General features: G+C 36.6%; 1 protein-coding gene across 2 annotated transcripts in view; it reads right to left on the reverse strand.

Moving 5' to 3' along the window:
- Positions 1-24,412, reverse strand: part of LOC139963549 (midasin-like) — an 80,048-nt gene that overhangs the window by 15,106 nt on the left and 40,530 nt on the right. For both annotated transcript variants that reach the window (XM_071964403.1, XM_071964404.1), the window contains exons 59-85: positions 23,944-24,288; positions 23,332-23,504; positions 22,902-23,160; positions 21,942-22,218; positions 21,506-21,741; positions 20,565-20,755; positions 19,795-20,090; positions 18,775-18,893; positions 18,453-18,557; positions 17,606-17,995; positions 17,065-17,161; positions 16,572-16,689; positions 16,328-16,439; positions 15,810-15,925; positions 14,726-15,020; positions 13,874-13,974; positions 12,805-13,022; positions 12,225-12,359; positions 11,528-11,673; positions 10,686-10,847; positions 10,083-10,220; positions 9,338-9,470; positions 8,384-8,608; positions 5,641-5,750; positions 4,709-4,865; positions 3,899-4,113; positions 3,173-3,370 (exon numbers count right to left, since the gene is read on the reverse strand). In XM_071964403.1, the coding sequence (XP_071820504.1) occupies positions 3,173-3,370; positions 3,899-4,113; positions 4,709-4,865; positions 5,641-5,750; positions 8,384-8,608; positions 9,338-9,470; positions 10,083-10,220; positions 10,686-10,847; positions 11,528-11,673; positions 12,225-12,359; positions 12,805-13,022; positions 13,874-13,974; positions 14,726-15,020; positions 15,810-15,925; positions 16,328-16,439; positions 16,572-16,689; positions 17,065-17,161; positions 17,606-17,995; positions 18,453-18,557; positions 18,775-18,893; positions 19,795-20,090; positions 20,565-20,755; positions 21,506-21,741; positions 21,942-22,218; positions 22,902-23,160; positions 23,332-23,504; positions 23,944-24,288 (5,067 nt within the window). The remainder of the gene's footprint in view (positions 1-3,172; positions 3,371-3,898; positions 4,114-4,708; positions 4,866-5,640; positions 5,751-8,383; positions 8,609-9,337; positions 9,471-10,082; positions 10,221-10,685; positions 10,848-11,527; positions 11,674-12,224; positions 12,360-12,804; positions 13,023-13,873; positions 13,975-14,725; positions 15,021-15,809; positions 15,926-16,327; positions 16,440-16,571; positions 16,690-17,064; positions 17,162-17,605; positions 17,996-18,452; positions 18,558-18,774; positions 18,894-19,794; positions 20,091-20,564; positions 20,756-21,505; positions 21,742-21,941; positions 22,219-22,901; positions 23,161-23,331; positions 23,505-23,943; positions 24,289-24,412) is intronic.

The following is a 24,412-nucleotide window of genomic DNA, read 5'->3' on the forward strand; positions in this document are numbered from 1 at the left end:
TACATGTAACTTGTGCCAGGGTGTGGCAGCCAGTGCAATCCATGCCGATACTGTGTGACATTGTCACGGGATTTGCGTTAGGAGTAAAGGATACTAAAGAGGTACGTTTTAACTCTTGCGGTTTATGGAGTTTTAAATGTGTAATTGTAGAAACTATTTGACTTGCGTCTTTGAGGTTTGCGTTGCATATGCTAGTCTTTATGTGCTCCTTGTATTTTTCGTGATGCTTGCGAATTACTGATTATTTTGTGATATATTTGTACGTTAATAGAGAGTTTATATATATATTTATTGGTGGTTTTCACGGATTGAATAGATGCATTATCCAGTAGAAGCCTTAGTGTCCTTCTCGTCTATATCTCTATACCACACGGCTACAGTGAAAACTCTCCACATCAGAAGTTTAGCCACCTGTGCAGAGAGTAGAAGATTATTAGAAGCATGCACCCCTGGTTATTTCGCGTAGCGTTTCAACTTTACAGCAACGAAGTCTGACAGACCACAACATCGGTCCAGATATATTCAGAACGTACCTAATTTGACCCAAATTAAAGTAACTATTTTGTGACTGATTGTCTCAATTGTGTTTGTATGTTTTTATTTATTTTTTTGTGACTTTTGTTGTGTTCCACCAAATATTTCCAGTACATTTTCTGTCTATATTAATAATTCTGGGGAAAACGATTTTATAAGTATCGTACTTCTTCTTTTCTCCATTTCCAAGCACGAATTTGATATGTATATTTAATTAAAATTATTTGTTTACTTGAATTATTGTTTACTTTGATATGTATATGTGAGATTGAGTATTTATTTTGAAGAAACCATGTCTTTTTGGCATCAAATCTGTTCACTTAAATCCAAGTGCTTTCAGAATCTAAGAAATATTTCTAAAATGCGGTTCTATCTTACGAAGTCTGAGTTAAGCACTATTGTCCAATCCATGGTTATTTCGCATATTGATTATTGTAACTCATTTTACTTTGGTATCAACCAACATTTTTATGATCAACTCCAATCTGTTCAAAATTTTGCTGCAAGAATGATATATGGTTGAAGCAGATATGATCATGTGACTGATCTATTCCATGATCTTCATTGGCTTAAAATCAAGGAGAGGGTGTACTTAAAAATAATATTGATTGCGTTTAAGTCTGTTAGAGGACTGGGCCCTAAATATATCTATGATATGTTGGTAATCTCTGACCGTAGCAGAAATATGTTATTTAAAGAGCCTCAAGTTAAATCCTCGCATGGGTATCGCTCGTTTGCGAAGGCTAGACCTGAATTATGGAATAAGCTTCCTGACAGCCTTAAAGAATTCCAAAATGCTGCTACTTTTAAGAGGCAATTATAACACTACTTCTTTGTCAATGGTTCTGATTTCAGCCAGAATCTCGACCAGTTTTTTTGTATCGTTACTTTGAGATTTATTTAGTTGTTTTCCAGCACAGCAGTGCACACAGTTTTCTGTAGTAGTTGTGCTTATAAGCCTTTATTATTACTATTATTATGCTGGAAATAAACTGTTTCATTGTCATTGTCAAGTACAGCATTATTAGCACATATTCAGCATTCAGACATATTGAGTTAGTAATTCTGTTATGTCAGTGCAGAGCCTGGCTAATTGCATTGAAACCTGGACTATTCTTACATCGTTATCTGGACTATTACTTACATTGTTATCTGGACTATTACTTACATCGTTATCTGGACTATTACTTACATTGTTATCTGGACTATTACTTACATCGTTATCTGGACTATTACTTACATTGTTATCTGGACTATTACTTACATCGTTATCTGGACTATTACTTACATCGTTATCTGGACTATTACTTACATCGTTATCTGGACTATTACTTACATCGTTATCTGGACTATTACTTACATCGTTATCTGGAATATTACTTACATCGTTATCTGGACTATTACTTACATCGTTATCTGGACTATTACTTACATCGTTATCTGGACTATTACTTACATCGTTATCTGGACTATTACTTACATCGTTATCTGGACTATTACTTACATCGTTATCTGGACTATTACTTACATCGTTATCTGGACAATTACTTACATTGTTATCTGGACTATTACTTACATTGTTATCTGGACTATTACTTACATCGTTTTCTGGACTATTACTTACATTGTTATCTGGACTATTACTTACATTGTTATCTGGACTATTACTTACATTGTTATCTGGACTATTACTTACATTGTTATCTGGACTATTACTTACATTGTTATCTGGACTGAGAGTATTATAGAACCATCCAGCTAATACTTAAAGATACAACTTTTAAAGTTGGTTGTATTTGCAACTACTCGTATCCATATTTTTATAAGTTCATACAGAGGTTCTAGAGTTTTGCCACATAACCTAGTCATTGCACTGTTAGTTAATTCAAGCAAACTGTCGAAGCTAGAAACTTATGGATCAGACAGTTGGAGTATCAGCAGGTGTGAGAGGTAGCTGAGATTTATATAGGTCACAGATCTCTTTGGACCCATCTGATATACTTAAAGCATTGTCAATCATGCCTGCCTCCTACATTGACACAGCCTCTGTTGATACCAGTTAGCATCTGACGAGGATCGAAACTTCAGGCTCTGAATTACTTTTGCATACATAAAACATATCTGTAAAATCTTCAGACTTTACTATCTTGGGCTAACAGATGTAAACATTACAGTTTTTCCTTGTTGTCATTGACTACTATTCCTTCTAATCAGTTGACATTAAACAACTGACCGTTCTTCATCTGAGAATATCTGAATTTTCAATTCAAAAGAGGCAATTTTTGAATTAAAACACTACTTATTTGTCAACGGTTCTGATTTCAGCCAGAATCTCGACCAGGTTTAACTTTTGTATCGTTACTTTGAGATTTACTTAGTTGTTTTCCAGCACAGCAGTGCACACAGTTTTCTGTAGTAGTTGTGCTTATAGGCCTTTATTATTATTATTGTTATTATTATTACTGTATATTAAGGTAAAAACACCAACAACCGGCATCCTTCAGGGCAAATTTTAGTGTAAAATAAACAATAGTCAGTCAGGTTCTTTAGTTCTTTCCGTCACAATGCAACAACATAGTTATTAGCCTAAATCTCTTCTTCCACAGATAAACGATCTCTGAATTAAGTAAAGCCCTACCTCTTCTGGAGTTTTATCGTCGGTCATTCCCGCCTCCTCGGTTGACACGGGCTCCGATGTTTGGATATCATCCGTCTTCTCGGCTGACTTTGCCGAATTCTCTGCATCTTGCGGGATGTGTTCCACATCATGGGACTTATCTGGCAGGTAGCTATCTGTCATTTCATCTTCCTCTGGTTGATCTGAGGGATCTTGTGTCTATCAGGGGGAAAAAAGTGTAAAAGTAACTTAGCCTGACGTTTCGATCCTAGCAGGATCTTCTTCAGAGGCTAAATGACACTTAACAGTCTATCTCTTTGTGTTCACGATATTCATTAACCTGTCTGTATTCTGTTCATGTTTGTGTCCCTTCTGTTTTTTTACTTGTCATTTAGCCTCTGAAGAAGATCCTGCTAGGATCGAAACATCAGGCCAACTTACTTTTACACATTCTCTTACACAGGCTCTCTAGTGGATAAGCAGTTTGCTAACAGTTTTATTTTATTTTGAGGAAAAAAATGGAATAAAAAAAAAGAGAAGGTTATTGCTGAACAATTCACATCAAACTTGTCTGGTTGAAACCTATTCATAGACATGCAAGTAAATAACTTCCCAGCTTTCTTCTCCACAAATGAAGATGAAATAATTTCAGTTACTCCTTTTCCATTATTTACTTCAATTTTCCAGGATGTTTGATATGCCAAGACTAAAATAACAAACTGTTTCGGGGATGAGAGTTATACTCACATCTGGTTTGTCTTCAGCATTTGGTTCCTGGGCCAAATCTTCTTCTTTTCCCTCCTCAACACCTTCCATCTCCTGCCCTTCCTCATTTTTCTCTTCTTCCTCTTCCTGTCTCTCATCTCCTCCATCCTTATCCTCATCATCTTCATCCTTTGGTTTGCCATCTTCGTCGTCTAAATCAAGTTCCTGAACTGGTGTTTCTATGTCCAAAGGATTCTCTACAATGACAAATTAAATAATCATTCCATTGTTAAAAATTTAATTTTCAAAACTTTCTCTTCAGGGAAATTTTAAGATTGTAAGTTCAAAAATACATAATACATGGAATTTAAACCTTGGAACCGCTTTGTCCAATTCTATTATTCATACACTCTTTGGGTCTTGAATTTAAGATGACTTTACTTTATATAAGAATGGTATGCTTCTTTAAGGTTTCTTAGCTTTCTAATCGCACTTTTCAAGCTTAATTTCACCCCCTTAAAAAATAAAATCTTAAAAATGAAGAGTTGGCAGGCAATTTTCTTGCTTTTCTCACCTAAGTATAAGTTTCACCAGATTTTACTGACTATATGGAATGGCTTCCGTGTTTTTACTTACAGTGCATTTGAGGCATTCCATTAATAATTAGCGGTCAAAAGGAGGCATATGAATTATGTTTGACCACTTCGGACACTTCGCAAAGTTGTTTCAAATACAACAGTCAAATCAGTGTGTAAGCCGGACATGAATGTCAAAACAATGGAGCCTGACGGTTTGGTAGGAGCCATTCTACTTATTAATAACAAGTCAACGAGTCGGGCCTTTTCCTCTCACCTTCATCAATCCCATCTTCCTCATCACCTTGCTCTTCTTCATCCCCATCTCCCTTTCCCAGATCAAGGTCATCTGGGAGGTCCATATCCTCTGGGACCGGTTCTGGTGGCGGGTCATTGGCCTTCCTAGGATCTATCTCATCGTCGTTAATTTCACTCTACAAGACAAAACCGACAACAAAGAGGGAACTAGTGATTGTCAACAGAATGTCTAAGTTCTAAATGATGTCAATCATTTGGAAATTAATTCAACTTGGATAATTATACATCTTTGAGAAGTGCAGACAGCAACCTTACAATGGGTCGAGACTTATTATGTTGTTCATCTTTGCCACATCTGGTGTTTGGGGCATCTGTGGCACTGTTTACAAATTTTTTACAGGTAGTATATTAATGATCTAAGTAGACATAAATACCATTCATCCACTCCTGTGGGAATGTCACTAGTTAGTTTAATGATAGCAATGTCTGGAAACATTCTCAAGTAACAACATATAAATCTGTCAAACGAGGTAAATCAATTGAAGAAATAGACCTGAAAACATATCTAGCTTGTTACAATGGTTTCATAACATACTGTCTGGTACCATCAAAAGTTTGTCTTAAAAGAGTAATAACATCATAACACTTGGTCTCTATAAAAAAAAACAAGCTTTATTTCAATATGAGATCTTGGAACAAGCAAATTCTATTGTCAGCCAATGATAAGTTGGCAATTAACCGGTAATGTGGCTATTGCAATTTCCTTTTTCCTTCTTGGGAGGGTTGAGAGGGGAGGATGGGAGAGGGGAGTGGTGTGGGTGGGGCAGGTAGGAGTATTTCACAGATATTCTTAAATCTCAAACATCAGGATATACCAGAGTGTAAGCTCTTGTAGATTTTTTTTCAAACTTTAGAATTAAGCTTCTTTTAAATTAATGAGTTGTATAGTACCTCATCAAATGGCTCCTGTAGGGCATTAGGATCTGGAGGTTCTAATCCCTCTTGACTTTCATCTTCCTGTCTCTTCTTTTTATCTTTATCATCTTCATCAGGATTATCACCTAAACAAGATCACAATACAGTTGTTGTCAAAATACTATAATGGAACCTTTCATCAACTTCAAAGGGTTTCCAAAAGAAATTGTTTCACCATTTTCACCATTTTCTTTCATTTTCAAGATTTAACTGCACTTGTTTATGTCAAACTGTGTATTTTGAAGAATGTATGATGAAGAAACTAAATAATAAAGAAGAAGATCACACACACCCTTTTCATAGTCTTATCATGTTCAACAGATCCGGGAAACGATTACAGGTAGGGCTGTGAGTTTTCGTTTAAAGACCTAAACGTTTAAATGGCCGATTTTTCGTTCGTTTAAACGTTTAAACGTTCGCGAAATCGCGAGAAAACGCCGAGCACGCTTAGCATGCGAGCATAAAGGCGTGGGGTCCATGGGACCGCCCTAGGGCCCTGGTGGGGCGAAGACCCCGGAAAAGGAAAAGGAAATTTTTGCTTGTGTGACGACAAAAAAATTCGCAGTTGAGGATGCAAAATACTGACAACTTTTTTAATTTAAATTGTCACGAAGCTGATGAAAAATTTTAAATGACAAGTTAGAGTAGCTATATTATGTTATAAAATGAAAAGAGATTTAATCTGTCTTACAATCTTTAAAAAGTTTAACTTACAGAACCTCCGATATTATGAAACAAAAAACGTTCGGCAAAGCCCCGTTTCTAGACTGCCTAACACTGAATAGCGCGCACTAAACGTACATCAGTTTACAACTGCAGTACGGTTTAACGCAACTTAAATACTGCGGTAGGATACTGTACATGTGCTCAGAATTATCCCAGGTACCTTTCCAAATAACTGTGCGCTCATCCCCAGTCTAACACCTGTTTGTTAACATTTTTGGCACGTTTCCAAGAAACGTTTCATGGAGTATTCCCCATGATACACGAGGCACAGTTCATACACGCAGCACAAGATATCAAGCTATGGCCATCTTTATGAAAGTAAACCTTGTAATAAAATATGTTTTAGGCCACACGGCATGATTAACTAATGCTAAACATTTATTTCCATGTTCTTGTAGAAAACGTCAAGTTCGCAAAATACAATTAGTTGTGTTTCTGTAGTTACGTGAGATCCGTAACAGACGAGGTGGTTAGGCTATTTGCTATACACTTAACTATGGTAGGACATTATTTTGTACGTATTTTTGGAAATTCTAGAAAATACTTTCTTTTCCCCCCGCTTAACACCAGATGTGGTCTTACGGTTTATTCATAAATGGGTGTACTAGAGCCTTGTTTACATGACATTAGTTGCATTTAGCACGATATGCCAGTTTCGCGTGAATTTTTCGAAAGTGTTTTGCTGGATCTTTCGTAAAATTTGAAAGGACCGAACTTACTTTTCGTACACAATTGGTAATTTCTCTACTGATTTTCAGAGTTTTTTTTTTTACGATCTCCAATCGATACTTTTCCTTTGATCATGTATTTGAACAACTATTACCAAGTCGAGTATTCGACCCAGTATTGTTTGGTCGGAGAGTTCAACGTGATGGACAGGGATTGTAATCATTTCGATTGAACATGCATTGACTGGATTATCTGCGCCGCCGCTGTCGGCTCGATATAAAGTACACTTGTGCCGCGAATCAGGAACTTTTCACAAAAGGATAACAGCGTTCAAGTTTAAGCCATTCATATCGCCAGATACATCGGGGGAGGGGACAAAAGAAGGATTACGTTCGCGGTTTATGATTCGACTGATCGTAAGTTGTGTTGTTATTTCGCGTAGTAGACAAAATAAACACGGGAATTGATACGCGATTTTTGCCAATAATTTAATTTTCAGTTGATTTCATAGTTTCGTTTAAACGTTTATTAAACGTTTAAACGATGTTTTGTTCGTTTACACGTTTAAACGTGTAAACGGCACAGCACTAATTACAGGTGCCCCATACTAAAACGTCCAGGTTCCGTAATTCTTTCTTACCTGAGGTAATACACTTGTTTAACTCGCGTGCAAAGCGATTTGGCTACAGTGTGTTATCTGTCACTTGCAGCTCTCTGTGCTGTTTCTGTTACTGTTCTGGTTCTGCTTATTTAGTTTTATTCTCGTAGTTGTTCACTAATAGCTTGTTTATTGCATGGTTTTGTTTGTATTCACTACTGTTTTATGTTTACTGTCGACGGGAAATAATTTCCGTTTTTTGTTTTTTGAAATGGACAATAAAGTTTCTATCTATCTATCTATTTCATCTTGAACTGTGTTATTCATAAAGAGCTGTGATAGGAATCTAGTCAAACTATAAAACACACTACAAAGACATCATTTGAGTCTACAGATAACTAAGCCTACATAATGTAATAGCTAAAAGTAAATAACACTGAAAGTGAAACAGAAGAAGAAAAAAACCTATCGTCTTTGCCCAAACTAGAATTCTTCTGCAGAAATACAAATCTAATCATGGTCTTCAAACGTAATTTTCATTCAATTTAAAGAAACAGATTTGGATTATCTTTTCATTAAACTGCTGACTCAACTTCAATGCTCGTTATGGACCTGTTGCCTGTCTCTCGTTACCAAATATGATACAGGCACAGCAGCGACAAGACAGTCCTTACGTCTGACCTTTGACCTCAGTTGTCTCCATTTCTATATGACTCATCTACTCACCCATGTTATCGTCCTTGGCAACAAGCTGAGACTCTTCCTGTTCATCTCCATCACCCTGTTCCTCTTTCTTTTCCTTTTCCTTCTCTTCTTCCTCCTCCTCGGGGTCATCTTCGTCTCCCCACATCTTCTCGTCCAGTTTGTCAGCGTCCGGCTCGTCTATGTCTCCCATCTGTTTGTCCAGTTCTTCTTCATTTTCACCTTCTTCTTCCTCATCTGATTCTGCTTCTGCAAAAACATTTTCAACACAAACGATTCTTTATTTCATATTGTAACATACATCAAAATATTGTTAATAAAACAGTTTGTTTCAAACTGTCCATACTAATATCATTAGGCACTGTGTCAAAATGTCAGCAAGCTGGGGGTGGGGGAGATGCTGCAGATGTTGCAGCTAAGCTGCATAGGACAACCTTTTATCAATAGGCAGAGCTGTAAGGAATTTCTATAGTTTAATATAGATTCAGACTCCCTACAGAACTCTTCAAATTGTGACTACTGGTGACCACTCTTAGTCTGTCCAGCATATTTAGGGCAACACTGCTGCCATTTAATGTACATACAGATGCCTTTTAATGTACACACTAAGGTCCTTTAATGTACACAATGATCCCCTTACATGTACACAATGATGCCGTTTAATGTACACAACAAGCCTTTTAATGTAAACAATGATGCCTTTTAATGTACACACTAAAGCCCTACAATGTACACAGCAATGTCCTATAATGTTCACACTGATGCCCTTTAATGTACACAACTATGCCCTTTAATGAAAACAACTATGCCCTTTAATGTACACAATGAGACCCTTTAATGTACACAATGATGTCCTATAATGTACACAATGATACAGCATAATGTACAAATAGTAGGGCATTAAGGAAAGGAACTGCTTTCCCTTCAAAAAGGGAACTGCTTTACTAGATATTTCAAAAGCAGGTCAAAGAAGACTACCTCGCTGGTCAGGGTCATGCAGCTTTCCTTCAAAGTCCTCTGACATCTCGATACCATTCTCTTCATTTTGGATTTCATCTTGGTTCTGTTCCTCTTTCTCTTTTTCTTCACCCTGCTTCTGAACATCTTGGACCTATGAAATAACAAGAGGAAAATATCATTCCTGTGAAATTAAGGCCAGTCACTCAACATCTACAACATAATACTATCATATTTAGAGTAGCACACTCAATACTGGAAAAATAAATATTTCGAGCTTTGACTAAAAGCCTGCACAATAGATCTGAATCTCTAGTGATACAACTTTGTAAAGTTATATGATCACAACACCTTGAGCATGGTTGACAGTCTATGGCATAACTTAAAAAACAACTACCATACTTTATGAAAATATTTGAAAGTTAAAAAATCCCTGAACCTTAAACATGGAATAATTGTGTGTTATCCATTTGCTTATTTTAAGAGGGAGCTTAGTCAGTAGTGTTTATGAAGTGCATATGAAGTACAATTGGGTAACAGTGTAGAAAAATGTAACAATTCAAACTAAAAATCTCAATAAGAATGAGCACAAAACTACACAAAGTGCTCCACTACTGCAAAAGCCTGTGTAAGTAAATATATAAAAGTTATAAGGTCTGAAGTATCCATGCTAGCAAGCATTCAAGGTCTAACATTAATCTAAGCACTTGAAAAGATATACAGATGAGCAACTTAAGTCAATTTATTTCTTGATAATATTACACACCTGTTCTTCATCTTCAATCTGATCGCTTACATCCTTCACCCCTTCTCCTTCACCGACACCTCCCCCCTCTGTGTCTGCAAACTCTGTTGCCCCTTCTCCAGACATCTCCTCTGACAATTCCTCAGGTAAGCAAAACCCCTGAAAAATGAAACACAAAAATAAAAGAACATCATATCAATAGCAAACATTTCTTTCTACCGGAGACGAGCCTGTACATTTACTGATAACAATTGTCTACCATTTGAAATGGATAAATTCTGGACATGAAACTTGTTCATGGGCAATCATGTAAAAGAGAAAGAGATAAGAAACGATACAAAAATTATGAAAACTTCTGTTACACTTAGTAATTTTTTAAACTTTTAATGCATATTCTTGAAGGCTCCTCTAGAAAGCAGTGCTTCTGCACTGAGCAGGACTACCCTCATTAAAGATGACAATAATGAAAAAAAAAAAATTTCACTTTTCAAAAAAATACCTTCTAATAGAAAAAAGTGTCAGGGAATTTGTGCTCTGTGGAGTGGTGATACAAATATAATAGTAACATAAGAGGTTTTTAGATCATCGAGTGATGTTGGTTTTTGTTGCCAATCTACTACCTACCTTCTCAGCCAATTCATTGAAGATTCCAAGTAGAATATACTGGAGTTTACAGGATGCCTTGTGAGCAGCTACTAGCTGAGTGAAATAATAAGCTGCCAATCTCTGGTAATGCCTCATGATGGGCACCAACCTTAGAATCGCTGCAACCGAGGCATCTGTGAGCTATGGATGCACAGAAGATAATACAATGAAGATCAACGTTAGATATCATATGTACGAAAAGTACAGAATTCTACAACTTCACAACAAATTTTAAGGATCATTCAAAGGGTAACTACTATGAAACATTCGGGGTTCTTTAACAATTAAATGGAACATAGAATCTCAACTGAATTTTTTTGAAACTTGCATGGAATACAACCATGTTATTCGTTACTTGTTTGATAACGGCAGCATTGAAAAAGCTACCAAGAGTGATTCTTGAATCTAGACCTTACTTCCTGCTTTAAAGCTGACCACAAACTGACCAAACTCAACTTCAATGTTGTAACATAGTTTTGACACCGGTCAAGACACACACTGTCCAAGTTAACATGATTTTCCACCTTACAGCATGTGGCCGGTTTAACATTCATATCATACATATATCTCAGGTGAACAATGTTGTATTATGACATATATTACCTTGATTGTTGCAAGTAATTGTTACCTAGGACTGCTGCCCTCTATCCTTAAGAACGGTATTTTTGTTTGGGTGTGCTGTTAGTGACTGCTAACTTCTACCATATTATATTGACATGACAACAACACGAGATAGAAAGCAGAATTACACATTGTATTAATTATCTTTTGTAAGGAGATCAAGGATAATACTTTAAACAAGACTACAGATTCCATCCTACCTGATTTTCGTCACTGGTATGCTTGATGCTTGAAATAAGACTTGAAGCAAGTCTAACAGCTTTAGACAACTCTAGATTCAATATGTCTGAGCCAAGCCTCGTTCCCAGCTGTTCTGTTAACTGCTTGCTCAGTTCCAATGGTGGTTCTGAAACGAGACAGGTATAGTCTGTATTAAACACCTGTAGTGTTCCCTTTAACAACTCAAGAAAACTGTTTAAACAGACTCTGTCAAATCTTCAAATTCGGTAACAGAAACTTGTCTTGATACAAAGGGCATCTACGATATGGGGTTATTCTTTAAAGTAAGGATTCATATAAAACATCTTCACATGGAGTTACTGTATCTACAAAGTTTTGCACTGTCACTTGTGTTGAAAGCAGACTTTCAATGAATGTATTGTATTCTAGCATAGTAACCTGTACATGCACTGAGCCTTATGGATTTGTACATTAATGTGAGGCCTTTTGAAATCTAGTATAGATACGAAAGCAAGAATAAGTACCAGTGTTTGCACTGTAGAGCCTCTTACTGGTACTCATTCCAAAGGGAATTTGTACTCATCTACTCATGCTGTTGTACTTGTACTACATGTCTGGTTGAAAGGTTCTTCAGGCCAAGCACTAGAATTTGTTCAAGTTACAAAAGCTTTCGATACCTGTTTGGCTCGATTCTCAAAATTAAAAATGCATTTTTACCCGATTCTTTCTCCTGAGTTAGATCAGATTCCGTCTGTCTGGTTTGGTTCTGCTGAGTAATGGTCTGAATGGCTAACAGAAGGCTGGATAGTAACTTCCCAACTTGATCATTCAACTCGTCATGCATTGTTTCACCTAGGATACCAAAAAGAAAGAAAAACAGGTTAACAAAATGGACAAATTTACAAATGAAAGGAAGTGTGTCTTTGTCAAATTTACATTCACGCATTACAAGTAACAATTATTCACAAGCGTTATGTTACAAAATTTCCATTCCCATCCAAATACAAACATCCTTAAAATAACCAGAATTGTTCTGTACAAAATTCAGTTTCATATTAACAGAAAACCATATCTTAAATCAGCCACAATAGTACTGTAAAGATTTCTGATCCCATAAAAAAAATAAAACAATAAAAAATCCTTAATTCTACTGCATTTATGAATCGGCAGAAAAATTCCGCTCCCATTCTCACAACAACACACCCTTAAACTCACATTTTCCATTGATGGGTTTGATTATTATTTTCCTTTACTTTAGCAAATCATTATGATTAAAAAAGAAATAAGGAATGCATACCCTGACTTCCTTCTCTCTGTGAGTCTCTTACACTCTCCCTCCAAGCTACAAACTTTCCATTGCTTTCCACCAGGTCATCTTTGAGATGTATCATGACATCTGCGGTCGAGGCATATTCCCGGTATTTCTCCATCCAGAATGCTCCTAAAACATCAGTCAAGCTCTTGTATGAATCTTCCAAACATTTATGAACCTTGTCTAATAGTTGTACGTCAGACCTGCAAGTACAAAGGAAGAAGAAACGTCTATAAACATTTTGTAATGATATGATAGTATTTCCCAGCTTCACCTGTATACTGAGTCACTGATATTTATTCTAGTTCAGTGACACACTTAATTCCGGTTCAACATTTCATAGACCCATGTCCTACATCCCAGTGATGGTTATGTCACCTTTGCTACACACCATCATTAGTAAACAATCAATTCATATTCCACTTTTCAGAGAATGCCCTCTAGTAGAGGTAAGTTTCAGGGAATTTGTGCTCTGTAGAGTGGTGATACAATATAACAGTGATATTATAGTATTTCCCAGTTTCAGCTTCCTGAAGTCTCTGATATTTATTCTATACATATTAAATTCCGGGCCAACGTTTCATAGACCCATGTCCTACATCCCAGTAATGGTCATTTCACCTTTGCTGAAGACCATCACTAGTAAACAATTCAATATAATTACCGCTGAACCATAGGATATCATTTGTTAAATCTTCTTGATAACTTTCAGAATTCAGCAATGTACATCTTCAAGCGGTCTTTCATTCAAATACTGCTGATTGTGACAACCGAAACTTGCAAAATTTCACTTTTAGTAGTAACTTTTGTAAACACATGAATCGACTATGCTTAGATGTTCTAACAGATCTGCTTCCTTTCTGATTTTTAATTAAACAGTTCATGCTTGGTGTGTCAGTCATCTAACAGTGACCCAATCATATTGTACCATTATCATGGATAGCCCGAGCACTACCTAGTTTCTATCACCTCAAAAGGTTATCAAAAGGAACCTTGAGAATGTAGAACCATGTTTTAATGAGTTACAGATAAAGTACAGCCTCTGAAGTCTTACCAGTAGAACAGCTGAGTCTCTTCAAATGAACCACGAGCTGTGATTGTTGAAATCCTGGCATCGATTGCTGGTTTTATGGATTGGAGAGATCCTTGCACACTCTTTAATATAGAAAGTAAAGGAGAAATATATAGAGCATCAAACAACATCATACCAAAACACATTGTATTAGAACTCATTAACAGCAACATTAAGTTTGACACATTGATCGCTTCCATGCCAAATGAATTAATCCTAACTTTTCAGCTTTATTTTCTAATTTTTTATAAGCATAGCAATTAAACAAAACTTAATGTAAAAGAAGCATGTTCTACAATCATCTTGTTGGGAAGTGAGGGTTGATTTGAACATAAAAATCCAAATGAATTCAGAAATGTTGCAATCAGGAAAGTGAGACATGGATTAGGTCATAAACCAAGTGGATCACTGTGATCCCAGAATGTTAATAATTGAATAAGCTTGTCAATCGCAGCAATGATAAAGGAAAATTAAAAAACTTCATACAGAATTAAATGTGACTGACAGACTAAAGACATAATGCTGCAGATTCACTAATTGCCAAAGACTTCAAATTTCTACAGATGCTACTAAGGAGGATAAAGCAAGCCCAGAAAAAAAGCACCATGATCTGTGATTGTATTTAATCACATTTATTGCTGTTTAATGCACCAAGCAAATGGAGCATAAATATGGAATGATTTCTTTCAAGAGGCAGCATTGGGCTGGGGACTTCAGTGCAGACATTAACAGTGTTCATACAACTTTGGCATAATCACCATTTTCAAGTTTAGTACCCACGAATTATAAGCAGCTTAATAGCTTCAAGTTCTTTCAATAAGTTTAATAACCTACCGTCAACCTTTCCATCATTTTCATCCAATCCTTATCTCCCTTGTTCATCTTCTCAAAAACTGACAAAGTCTCCACAGGACACGGAGAGAGCAGTTTCTGATCTCCGTTCTCATTGGTCGATTCTGGACAGCTATCTAACAAGACTTGGTATTGGTTGATGATGGAGAGGCATCTGTCCATGATGTCTTTGGTTTCTTTCAGCCAGGTATCTGTTCCATCTTGAGGGGGCAACGGTTTCACAGACTCGTCTTTAATCTGACTACTCTTGATGGTGCAGAGCTGTGTCGTAATATCACTGAGAAAGGAATAAGCAAAGACAAAATCAACTATTTCATTCAGAATTGTCTCTGAAAACTTTGTTCAGACTAGTTCTCACTCAGAAGGTCTCTTAATAGATATTCACAAAGCATTTTACATTTTAAAATAGCTTTTTCTTCAAATGGTATTGAGTAAATGGACATGTACCATGACAGTGTAGATTCCAAGCTTATTCTGGGAAAAATGAGAAATTAATAATATTCTATGATGCACTTGGAGACTATTAGCATGTTGTCTAATATCTTCATTCTAAATGTATTTGAAAAATAACTACATTTAGAAATATTGTTTTCAAACTAGGGATAGAAAGTTTTTAACTGCTCCTTGCTTCATATAAACCAACACCAGAGTTCAGTTCAAATTTAACTCTAATATGCAAGAAAAGTATTACAAAGCAAAATATGACAAATGTGAGAACAAAATTATACACAAAAAAACAAATGATTAACATTTCTAGTGATCTTGAAGTTCTATCCTCCTACATGGCACTTTACATTTATTACATTTATTATTTGTTCATTCGTTTTTTTATTTCTTTTCTCTCTTTCTCTTCCGCGCCTTGAGCACCCTTCTGGGTGGATATGTGCCATTATTATTAATGAAAAATAGACAGTTAAAATTCTCACAACTGACTGAAGATCAAAACCAATATTCCTTAATGACACTTGTTACACGACCATACATTCACATAGCTCACTAAAACCCTACATAACTAGAGGATGATAAACTCAAGGAGTACACAGAATTTCACTTCTAAATAAATTACCTGAGTGTTTGAAGATGGTTTGACACCTGTCCAATCTTCTCTCTTTGCTGTAAGGTCACCCTTGACAAGTGCTCGCTGAATCCCTTACAACGTTCCAAGTTTGGCAGTCCAAGTTCCTGAAAAAGAGCATTGAATTTTAATGTCTCATGTAACATTACCTAGAATATCTGCCCAAAGGTTTGGTGAAAATTCTGAAGTTTTATAAAATATAATAGTAAAAAGAGCACAAACAAACATACAATTCAGAGTAAACATCCTTCAATTATTATATCTTAAAACCTCAATTCTTAGATACTTAAATGACATAGCTCATGACACAACATCATTGACAAAGAAACATCTTCAAAACGTCTTCTGCTTTTTTTCACTTTATGCTGTGATAGATTATAATGTACCATCACTTTCTTCTTCCCCACATCCTTCCAATGATCATAAACTGAAGAAACCACAAGCTGTGATTTTAATAAATAATGATATGCATGTAGGATCTTTGTGATGTGTGCATCACATTCATTTACCTTTGAGGGATTCTCCAAGGCTGTGAGTAACTTTGTTTTTCTTGTGTGGTTCAGGAAGAAGTACTGTTCTGACTTTTCCAGGTTGGCGTCTAAAATGCCCATGATCTTTTCGCTGATCGAAAAAGAAGATATATCCATATTGAACTCTCCAAAAAGTCAAGAGTGCGTTACATGTGACATACAAGTGAATTATTTTACAAATGAGATGTATTCTATAAGGGACATTAAGTCATTATAAGCTCACCTGTGGACTATGCTCTTCACAGACGATGAAGCAGCTTTGGCTTCTATCTTTGGTAAACTAAACATTTCCACCATTAGATTCTCATTGTCCATCACCAGCCCCTTCCTGTAAGAAAGACCTGGTAAAAGGAAAAGAATGAAAGAGTTGATAAGAATAGCCAATTTGCTATATGCTCATTGTTATCTTATGTAATAATATGGGTATATCCAAGAATAAATGTTTTTCCTTGAACAAACGAACACGTTGCCTTCACATATATCCTTCGCAGACAAGAACATTTCCTATCGGTATTTACGAGCGGGATTGTGGATGATTCTCAAGAAAATCTAGAGTGCTATGGATTATGTGGATTGGTTAGAAGAGTTGCAAGTGTGAACCACAAATTATCAAACATTACAAGAACACAATTCAAATTCCTTAAGAAGTTTCTTCTTCATTGGTGACGAATATAAATACTAAACACAAGAAGAAAGAGAAGTTGATTAATAATTACCTAGAGAAGCCAAAGCCTTGAAGAGGTCAGAGAGAGCTTTCCTCTTCCTCAAGTTGATATGTTTGGCTTCCTTCTTTTGTTTCTCTTTCTCGGCATCCTGTAAATTGAAACAAGTCAAGTTTTATAATAAATTGATGATCATACACAACATATGGTGAGGGTCTACATTTTGCACGTGATATTAAAATAGTCTTAGATCCCATAGTTGATGCAAATGTGTATCACCCACAGCCCCCACCCCCCTCTACCTTGTTCCCCCACCCCCCTCCTCAACCCTGTTCCCCCCACCCCACAGTTAATTACAGTTATTATTTAGTTATTTATTACAGTTACAGTTATTACTCTCGATTTTTGAACAAAGAAACTAATGGATCATAATTTTGAAAACTTACCATAACTATAGTACAATATTCTTGCTTTTCTTTTTTTCAGAATAAGCACATTCCACTTGCAAAGATCAAACAACATTTGAAATTCTCTACTTTCTAAGCCTACCAATTTCCAAACGGCTCCCTTCTATAATATCTTCTGAATAACTTACTTTGGTAATATCTAGCGATTGCAACTCCTTCAAATTGACAACGATTTCACCGGCAAAGTCGTCCAGGTCGATGGCCGTCTGCTCATATGAAGAGGTCTTCACTAGCTTTTTGCAAAATCTTTTCATTTTTCCTGTCAATATTTCTAGTCTTGACATCAAACAGCTGGGGTCAAAGGTCGTCGCTGGTGCGGCATCAGCTACCGACAAGTCAGGTGTTTCTGGACTCTTCTCAGTCAAAGATGAAATCATCTTGTCCACAACGTCAAAGGATTTGACCCAGACATCAAGGACAAGGTCAGATTCAGTGGAATTGTCCTCATCTGTGCTTTTCTGTTTGCCTGATAAATTCACCTCCGTAAATACGGATTTGGCGGGACTTTCTAGCATTGCCTGAAAGTATTTGGAAAGAAACATGGGGAAGCAAGTTTATTGCAATGTTACCTTGGTTACAACAAAAATGGGAAAGATATATTAATAATTTACATTTACAAGCACACGGTATAAAGTTTAAATTATATTGTTGTTAAAGTGCAAGCTTAAGGAAAGGTTCACAAAAATACTTGTATTCTGTTTTACGGAGAACACTCACAACAAGGGGCAAATTAGAACGTAAAAGCAAAAACAACATTGAAAATGAGGCAAAAAATACATTTCTTTTACAGTGACTTATGTTTTTTACCTCTCATTTCCTTTGCATTGTAAATTCTTCCAGTAGAAGGATCACACAATTACCCTACAAGTTTACCCAGCAGCCAATCCATTGCTGTAGCTGGTTCATTATAGAAGTACGACCCTTGATGATAAAACAGTGATCCCAAACCACAGCTAAAATCTGTTAATGTCTTACCTGGAACTTTTTACACAGCTTGTGTACCGTTTTATGTGATTTCTCCACAGCCACCTTCATGGCCCAGAAATTTATATCGTTCCAACGGCTGATCTTTACAAATTGCTGTAAAAGGAAGATGTTAAATTAGTTATTTACTTAGAATTAGCCTCTTTCAAAATTTTATATTGTTCCATCGGCTGATATTTACAAATTGCTGTAAAAGGAAGATGTTAAAGTAGTAATTTACTTAGAATTAGTCTATTTCAATATTTTTAGTGTAAAAACATTGATTACACTGTTCAGGAGAATGTTGATTTATAATAATGAATAAAAGAGTTACCTTCAATTCTTTCTCCAGTGGTGTTCTTTGCTTAGTTAATTCTTCTGTAACACCCGGCAGAAACTGCTTGTAGTAACGGTAAAGATTCCAGAGAACGGAAGAGACGGGAATAGCTGAGCCTGTAAACACAAATAACAACTAAAATAAGTTCATCTTCACACTTCCCTAAGTGTTTATGTGTTGTATCGAATGACAGTGTGCTGTGATCGCAACAGGTGACATCATAAAAATAAATGTAACATTTCTTAGTATCAATCTCAATAACAGAGTTAATATTGATAATATCGTTGAGGAAGACAAAAATAATCTTTAAATTTTCCTTAAAATTCACTGTTTCATATAAATAACTTTAAATGCCTATTAGCAAATTTTGATCCAAAATGATAGATTAGAACCTGTTTTAGTAAATTAACATTTAATTAAAAACTTATTTTTAAGTATTGATAATTTGCAATCTTTAACATTTACTTAAATAAAGGAATTAAATATTGACTAAAATACTGATAAACTCCTTTTTATTAATATAACACATCACAGTAAAGTAACAGAATGGAATACAAGAGGATTAAAAAGTAGTCGTGTTCTTCTCCTTTTTGCATCAAATGTACCAGTTCACCAGTTCACTACCAGTTCACAAATGTACCAGTTCACCAGTACCAGTTCACGTGGAGTGTTAGCTCAGTGGTTAACGCCGGTGCCTTTCAATCATAAGGTCCCCAGTTCGAGTCACTCCCAGATTAATGTATGTTGTCCAGTTACAGAGTTGTTGACAATTAACAATTCATAATCCAGGACGTTAAATATGAATGTGAGAGACTGACTTCGGTCAGCTTGCGGCTTTGATAAGCCAATGAGGCTTCTTTGCGAGTTCCTGCTTGCAGGAGGATCTAAAGTACATACATACATACTTACATTACATACTTCCATTTCTATTTCTACCATAGCCAACTAGCCTTACACTAAGGCAAGTAAACAGCTATAAACAGCTATACACAGCTATACACAAACATGATGACTTGCCAGATAGACAGCCATCACCGCTGACAGTCAGCTGATTATGGAAGGCCAGCACCATATCCAGTCTAGTCTTCATATCTCCAAGCGTAGAACTCTCCATGAATTTATAGAGAGAAGACAACCATCCCTGCTGCTGGTCTAAATCCTCCCCATCTTTATCCTTATCAACATCTTCATCGTCGTCTGACCTTACTGGGTCACTGGTCATGTTCTGTAAGACGTTATAGAGATGAAACCACCATTTCACGACTTGTTGCCGGTGGTTATATGCCACGGAATCAAGACTGCAGGACCAGAAACTGAAAATGATAGAACATGAAAGAAGGTAAACATTTTGCAAGATGTTCCGTATGGGTACAGTCCAAGAAAGTTAACGGTTCTGATACATTGATAAATAACTACATATATTCCTCTGCAAAAATGCGATCAGTTTCATTACTTGACGACAATACATTCTGCCCCAAAAAGTTGTATGCATATCGAGTTCAGCCTTAGTAAATCTACTATCAATTTAATACTTAGGCCAACTTGTTTAGCTGTTGGCATTTGTTTTGAAAGTTCACAGCCTTTCTACAGATATATAAAGCATCTATTGTGACACAGCAGTATAAAGCTAGGTTCCTTATTGTATGCTTGTTGGCAGACATCATTTTTGTCAACACAGCATACTCTTAACATTACCTTTCTGAGGTCAAACTTATGTTATATAATATAGTAATGGCTTTCTTGCTGCAGCTGTCACACAGCAAGTCTAGCATGTTTGGTCTCTTTACCTCAGCTCCATTTTCCTCCAGGTTATCACAAGTTCTGTGATTTTTCCCAGCTGTGTTTGCAAAGATACGTATTTAGCTGCCATAGTCTCCCAATCTTGAGCTTTCGCCAATAGCATCTCCAATCCCGTCACAAACTTCATCAACGGCGAATTGACAGGGAAAGACTCGATACGGGAGATGAACAACTTCAGCTATTAAAACAACAGCAGAGAACAGAGATGTTTATGTGTGTACTATTGTAAAACATTTAAAATCTGCACATATCAAGTACTCATTTTCTCAAACCTATACAAACATGCATTTTACAACCATTCCTTGCAACAATTTTAAAATACATTAAAAACTAACAGTACTTTACAAAACTGAGTTACTGGCTATCATAAACTCTGCTAAACATCAGGAGTAGAAAGGTTAATAAATTTTCTTGCTACTTTTTTACTTAACCAAAACTTGTTCCTCATTATGGCACACTTGAACAGATGTAGATATTGCCATCATTTTGAGAAGTAGTAGCAAGTAAATGGCATCACTTTGCAAAACTGTCTGTGATTCTTAAATATAACAAGTTTTTACTTTTCCTCCCAGAAGTGTCTGATAAAGTTAATACTGGCATAGATTAACCCCAAGTGATAAAGATATCAACATTTATAATACATGATATATTTGTTGACAGAGAGAAACAGGCTAAAATTTCCTGAAAATATTCATAAAGCAACAGTCCACAAAGAAAAAGTTAACAAGGGACAAGTTATAGAATATATTATGTCAATGGCAATATATGTTAAAAATATGTACTGCAGGTCATGGAGTAGAGAATCCTTTAAATATAACGTATTCATCTATTGATGGATGGATGGCAAAAACAGAACATTTGAGTTCTTGATGGGATAACTAAGGAAGACGGGGCATTCACTATCTATTGAGTGCTTCCTGAATCTTACATGTTTCAAGGCTGGATGTTCCGGCCATTCTTCCATCAGTTTATCCACTTTGATGGTGAGCTCCTCCAGCAGTGGACGGCATTTGGTAGCCTCAGAAGGGTTAGCATCATGGTATATGTCAAACGGCTTGCCCGCATGCATTACATGGTGTCCTTTGATTGTACCACTGATGGTATCCTGATGGATTTTACTCAGGGTAAGGTGAGCACCAGTCAAGCGTGCATCTACTCCAGATTCTACGGAATGAAAAAATGACATTTAGTTTGTACAGCACACTGTAGTCTACATTACGTTTCCTCTGTCCCCAACATTCAGACCTTTCCTGGTATCTTACTGGAACGTTATGAACATTTTTTCAAACACCAATGTTACGGAATCTCTGATAACATTTTCTCCCTTCATTTAACTCTGTACTTTTCAAATAAGAAATGCTCACCCATCCATTGAATACTATCGTTGAATAGTTCAGCGGCGCAGTGGTAGCTCTCCGTCAGCACATCTTTGATGTCCCTCTGGAGGAGAGCGGGTTCTATCTGTTTAAGACGAGGTCGAATGAAGAGGTAGCCATGAATGGTTTGAACCAATCCCTGGGTTGCTTCATCTAATCTCAAGATGCTCTCAGCATCTTCATTGTCTTCCATCTCTGGAGGTGGAGGAGGTGATGAAGATGGCAGAGGATCCTCTGTGGGATCCACAGCAATGTCAGAGAAATCCTGAAAGAGAGAGAGTGAAAATATCAAATGATATTAATGAGCTCTGATTTAGTCCAGTAAGAGAAATATGAAAGTTGAGTTGATCAGAAGTCTTGCAACCTGGGAAGGTGGGGGACAAGCAGGGAGAGTGAGGTGGGGGTCTGTATCACCTAGACCCTCCCCTGTAAGTTAGGCTTCCCTTGTAATAAATCAACTCTATTTATTGAACTTCCAATGGTTTGAAATGCAATGCCCATTTGAAATGCTGACATATGGTTTGGGGGGGGGGGGGCGGGAGGAGGGTGGGAAGGTCTATCAGATGGGTAAGGCTATGGCGATCCTGAATGAAGGAATGGGAGACAAACTAATTATGTCTGCCTCTTAATTCTCCTTTTCATGCATGATCATCAATTATGGTTTCCTCCTACGTTTAGGTCCAGATCTACACCTACAAGAACGCAGAAACACAGAGCTGCTATATCAGACAAAACCAATAACACAAACAGAACCCGTTGCTTGTTTAGAAGCTTTTCTATTATCCACACAACCCTTCAATTCATTCACAATGTTTAACAATCTACAATAAACTTTCTGAATACTTTCTTGTCCAGCAGTAATGTTTTACTGTCATATTATTGACAAGTTCTCCCTCATATTCTTAAAATCATCAAATCCAGGCAAAGGTACAGTTAAGAGGTACATACTTTCTCATAGCTTGGAAAAGCTCTTTTAAGTTCTCTTTCTTCTTCTTCCTCTGGTTTCTCATCACTTCCGTGACTCTGCTTCTTGTACTTAAAGAGACTAGCATCCTCCTCCTCTTTCCTCTTCCTCTCCTCCTCAGACTGATGCCACCAGTGCATGAACTGTCCCAGAATGCTTTGCAAGGTCTGATAAGATGAGTCACTTATAGTGGCGACTGTCTGGATGTGATTTGTCAAGTGAAGTAGAGCTATCTTCATAAGCCTGTCACAGGAGTAGCAGAAAATTGTTGAGTAATAAAATTGTTTTTATTGTAACATATTTCATATTCTATGAGCATCCAGTCACGTACCACATTATAAACCCATACCACATGATAACCCACACTACCCAACCCCAGTTTAATCAATGACAATTCTTTTAGCCATGGCTTACCTTATTTGAAAGTTGTTCCATTCTATGGCCGTTTTGTCGGTGTTACCATGGTGATGGCTGAAAACGTCTTTACACAAGATTCTTCTCTCTTTCTTGACAATTCTATCGGCTTGTTGTAAACTTGACATGAATGGAAAACGAGCCAGTTGAATCAACGAGTCCTCCATGGTGTCCTGTTAATGAAATCACAAAAAATATAAAACATGAAAATATGAATATTTCATGAATGTATTTTCATTGAAGCCAAAAGCAATATTTCCAATATGATTTTTTTCAATATGGCAGACCTATTTTGGAGAAACAAATAAACAGTAAAATGGTATTTACCAAGTTTGCTTATCTTTAAACCTCAGACTGTTATGAAACCATTCAGTATGCATATAGACTGCCAGTCATTTATTTCTTCATTCGATCATTTGGGCACGCTTCATTCCATCAGTTTCTAGTCCTAAATTCATTTTATTATTTCATAGTCTTTGTTCCATTAGCTTGACAACCTACATCCATTCTGCTAGTTTTGTCATTATCCTACTTGCATTCAGTTTGTCTACTGAAACACAATCCATGCAAGCAGTCACATTATCCAACATCAATCGAAAACCAATCACTAACCACTTTCGAGTTCCTGTCTATTCCAATCCTCTGAAGTGCTGCTTGGATACCATGCTGTATCAGCTGGTTGCCCATAGCAACACCTTGCACACCAGCCCCTATTCCTGCCCAGAGGTCTTGGTACAATGGGTAGGTGTCCTCCAAATTGGTCAAAAACTGCAGCTGAGATTTCCTCCACCCTTCCAATTCTCTCAATAGTGCTCCAAGATTCTTCTTCTGCTTTTGACTAGTTACAGTACGCAGCAAGACAGAGGTTTTGGTTGTAGTTTGGAGAACATCTTCCATCTTGGATGAAGAACCGATACTCTCGAGGTAGTGTAAGATATCCTGGCGCAACCGGTCATACTGAGTGGAAATGAATCAAGATTAATCAGTTATGTGTAGGTTCCAAATCCAAAGGCCTGTTAAATTTGATTAGTTTTAAGTTTGTGTTTTTCTTTAAATTAAATGGAAACCAATTTTCAGGTGA

This window comes from Apostichopus japonicus, chromosome 22 (assembly GCF_037975245.1).
Source record: "Apostichopus japonicus isolate 1M-3 chromosome 22, ASM3797524v1, whole genome shotgun sequence".
Lineage (NCBI taxonomy): Eukaryota > Metazoa > Echinodermata > Holothuroidea > Aspidochirotida > Stichopodidae > Apostichopus > Apostichopus japonicus.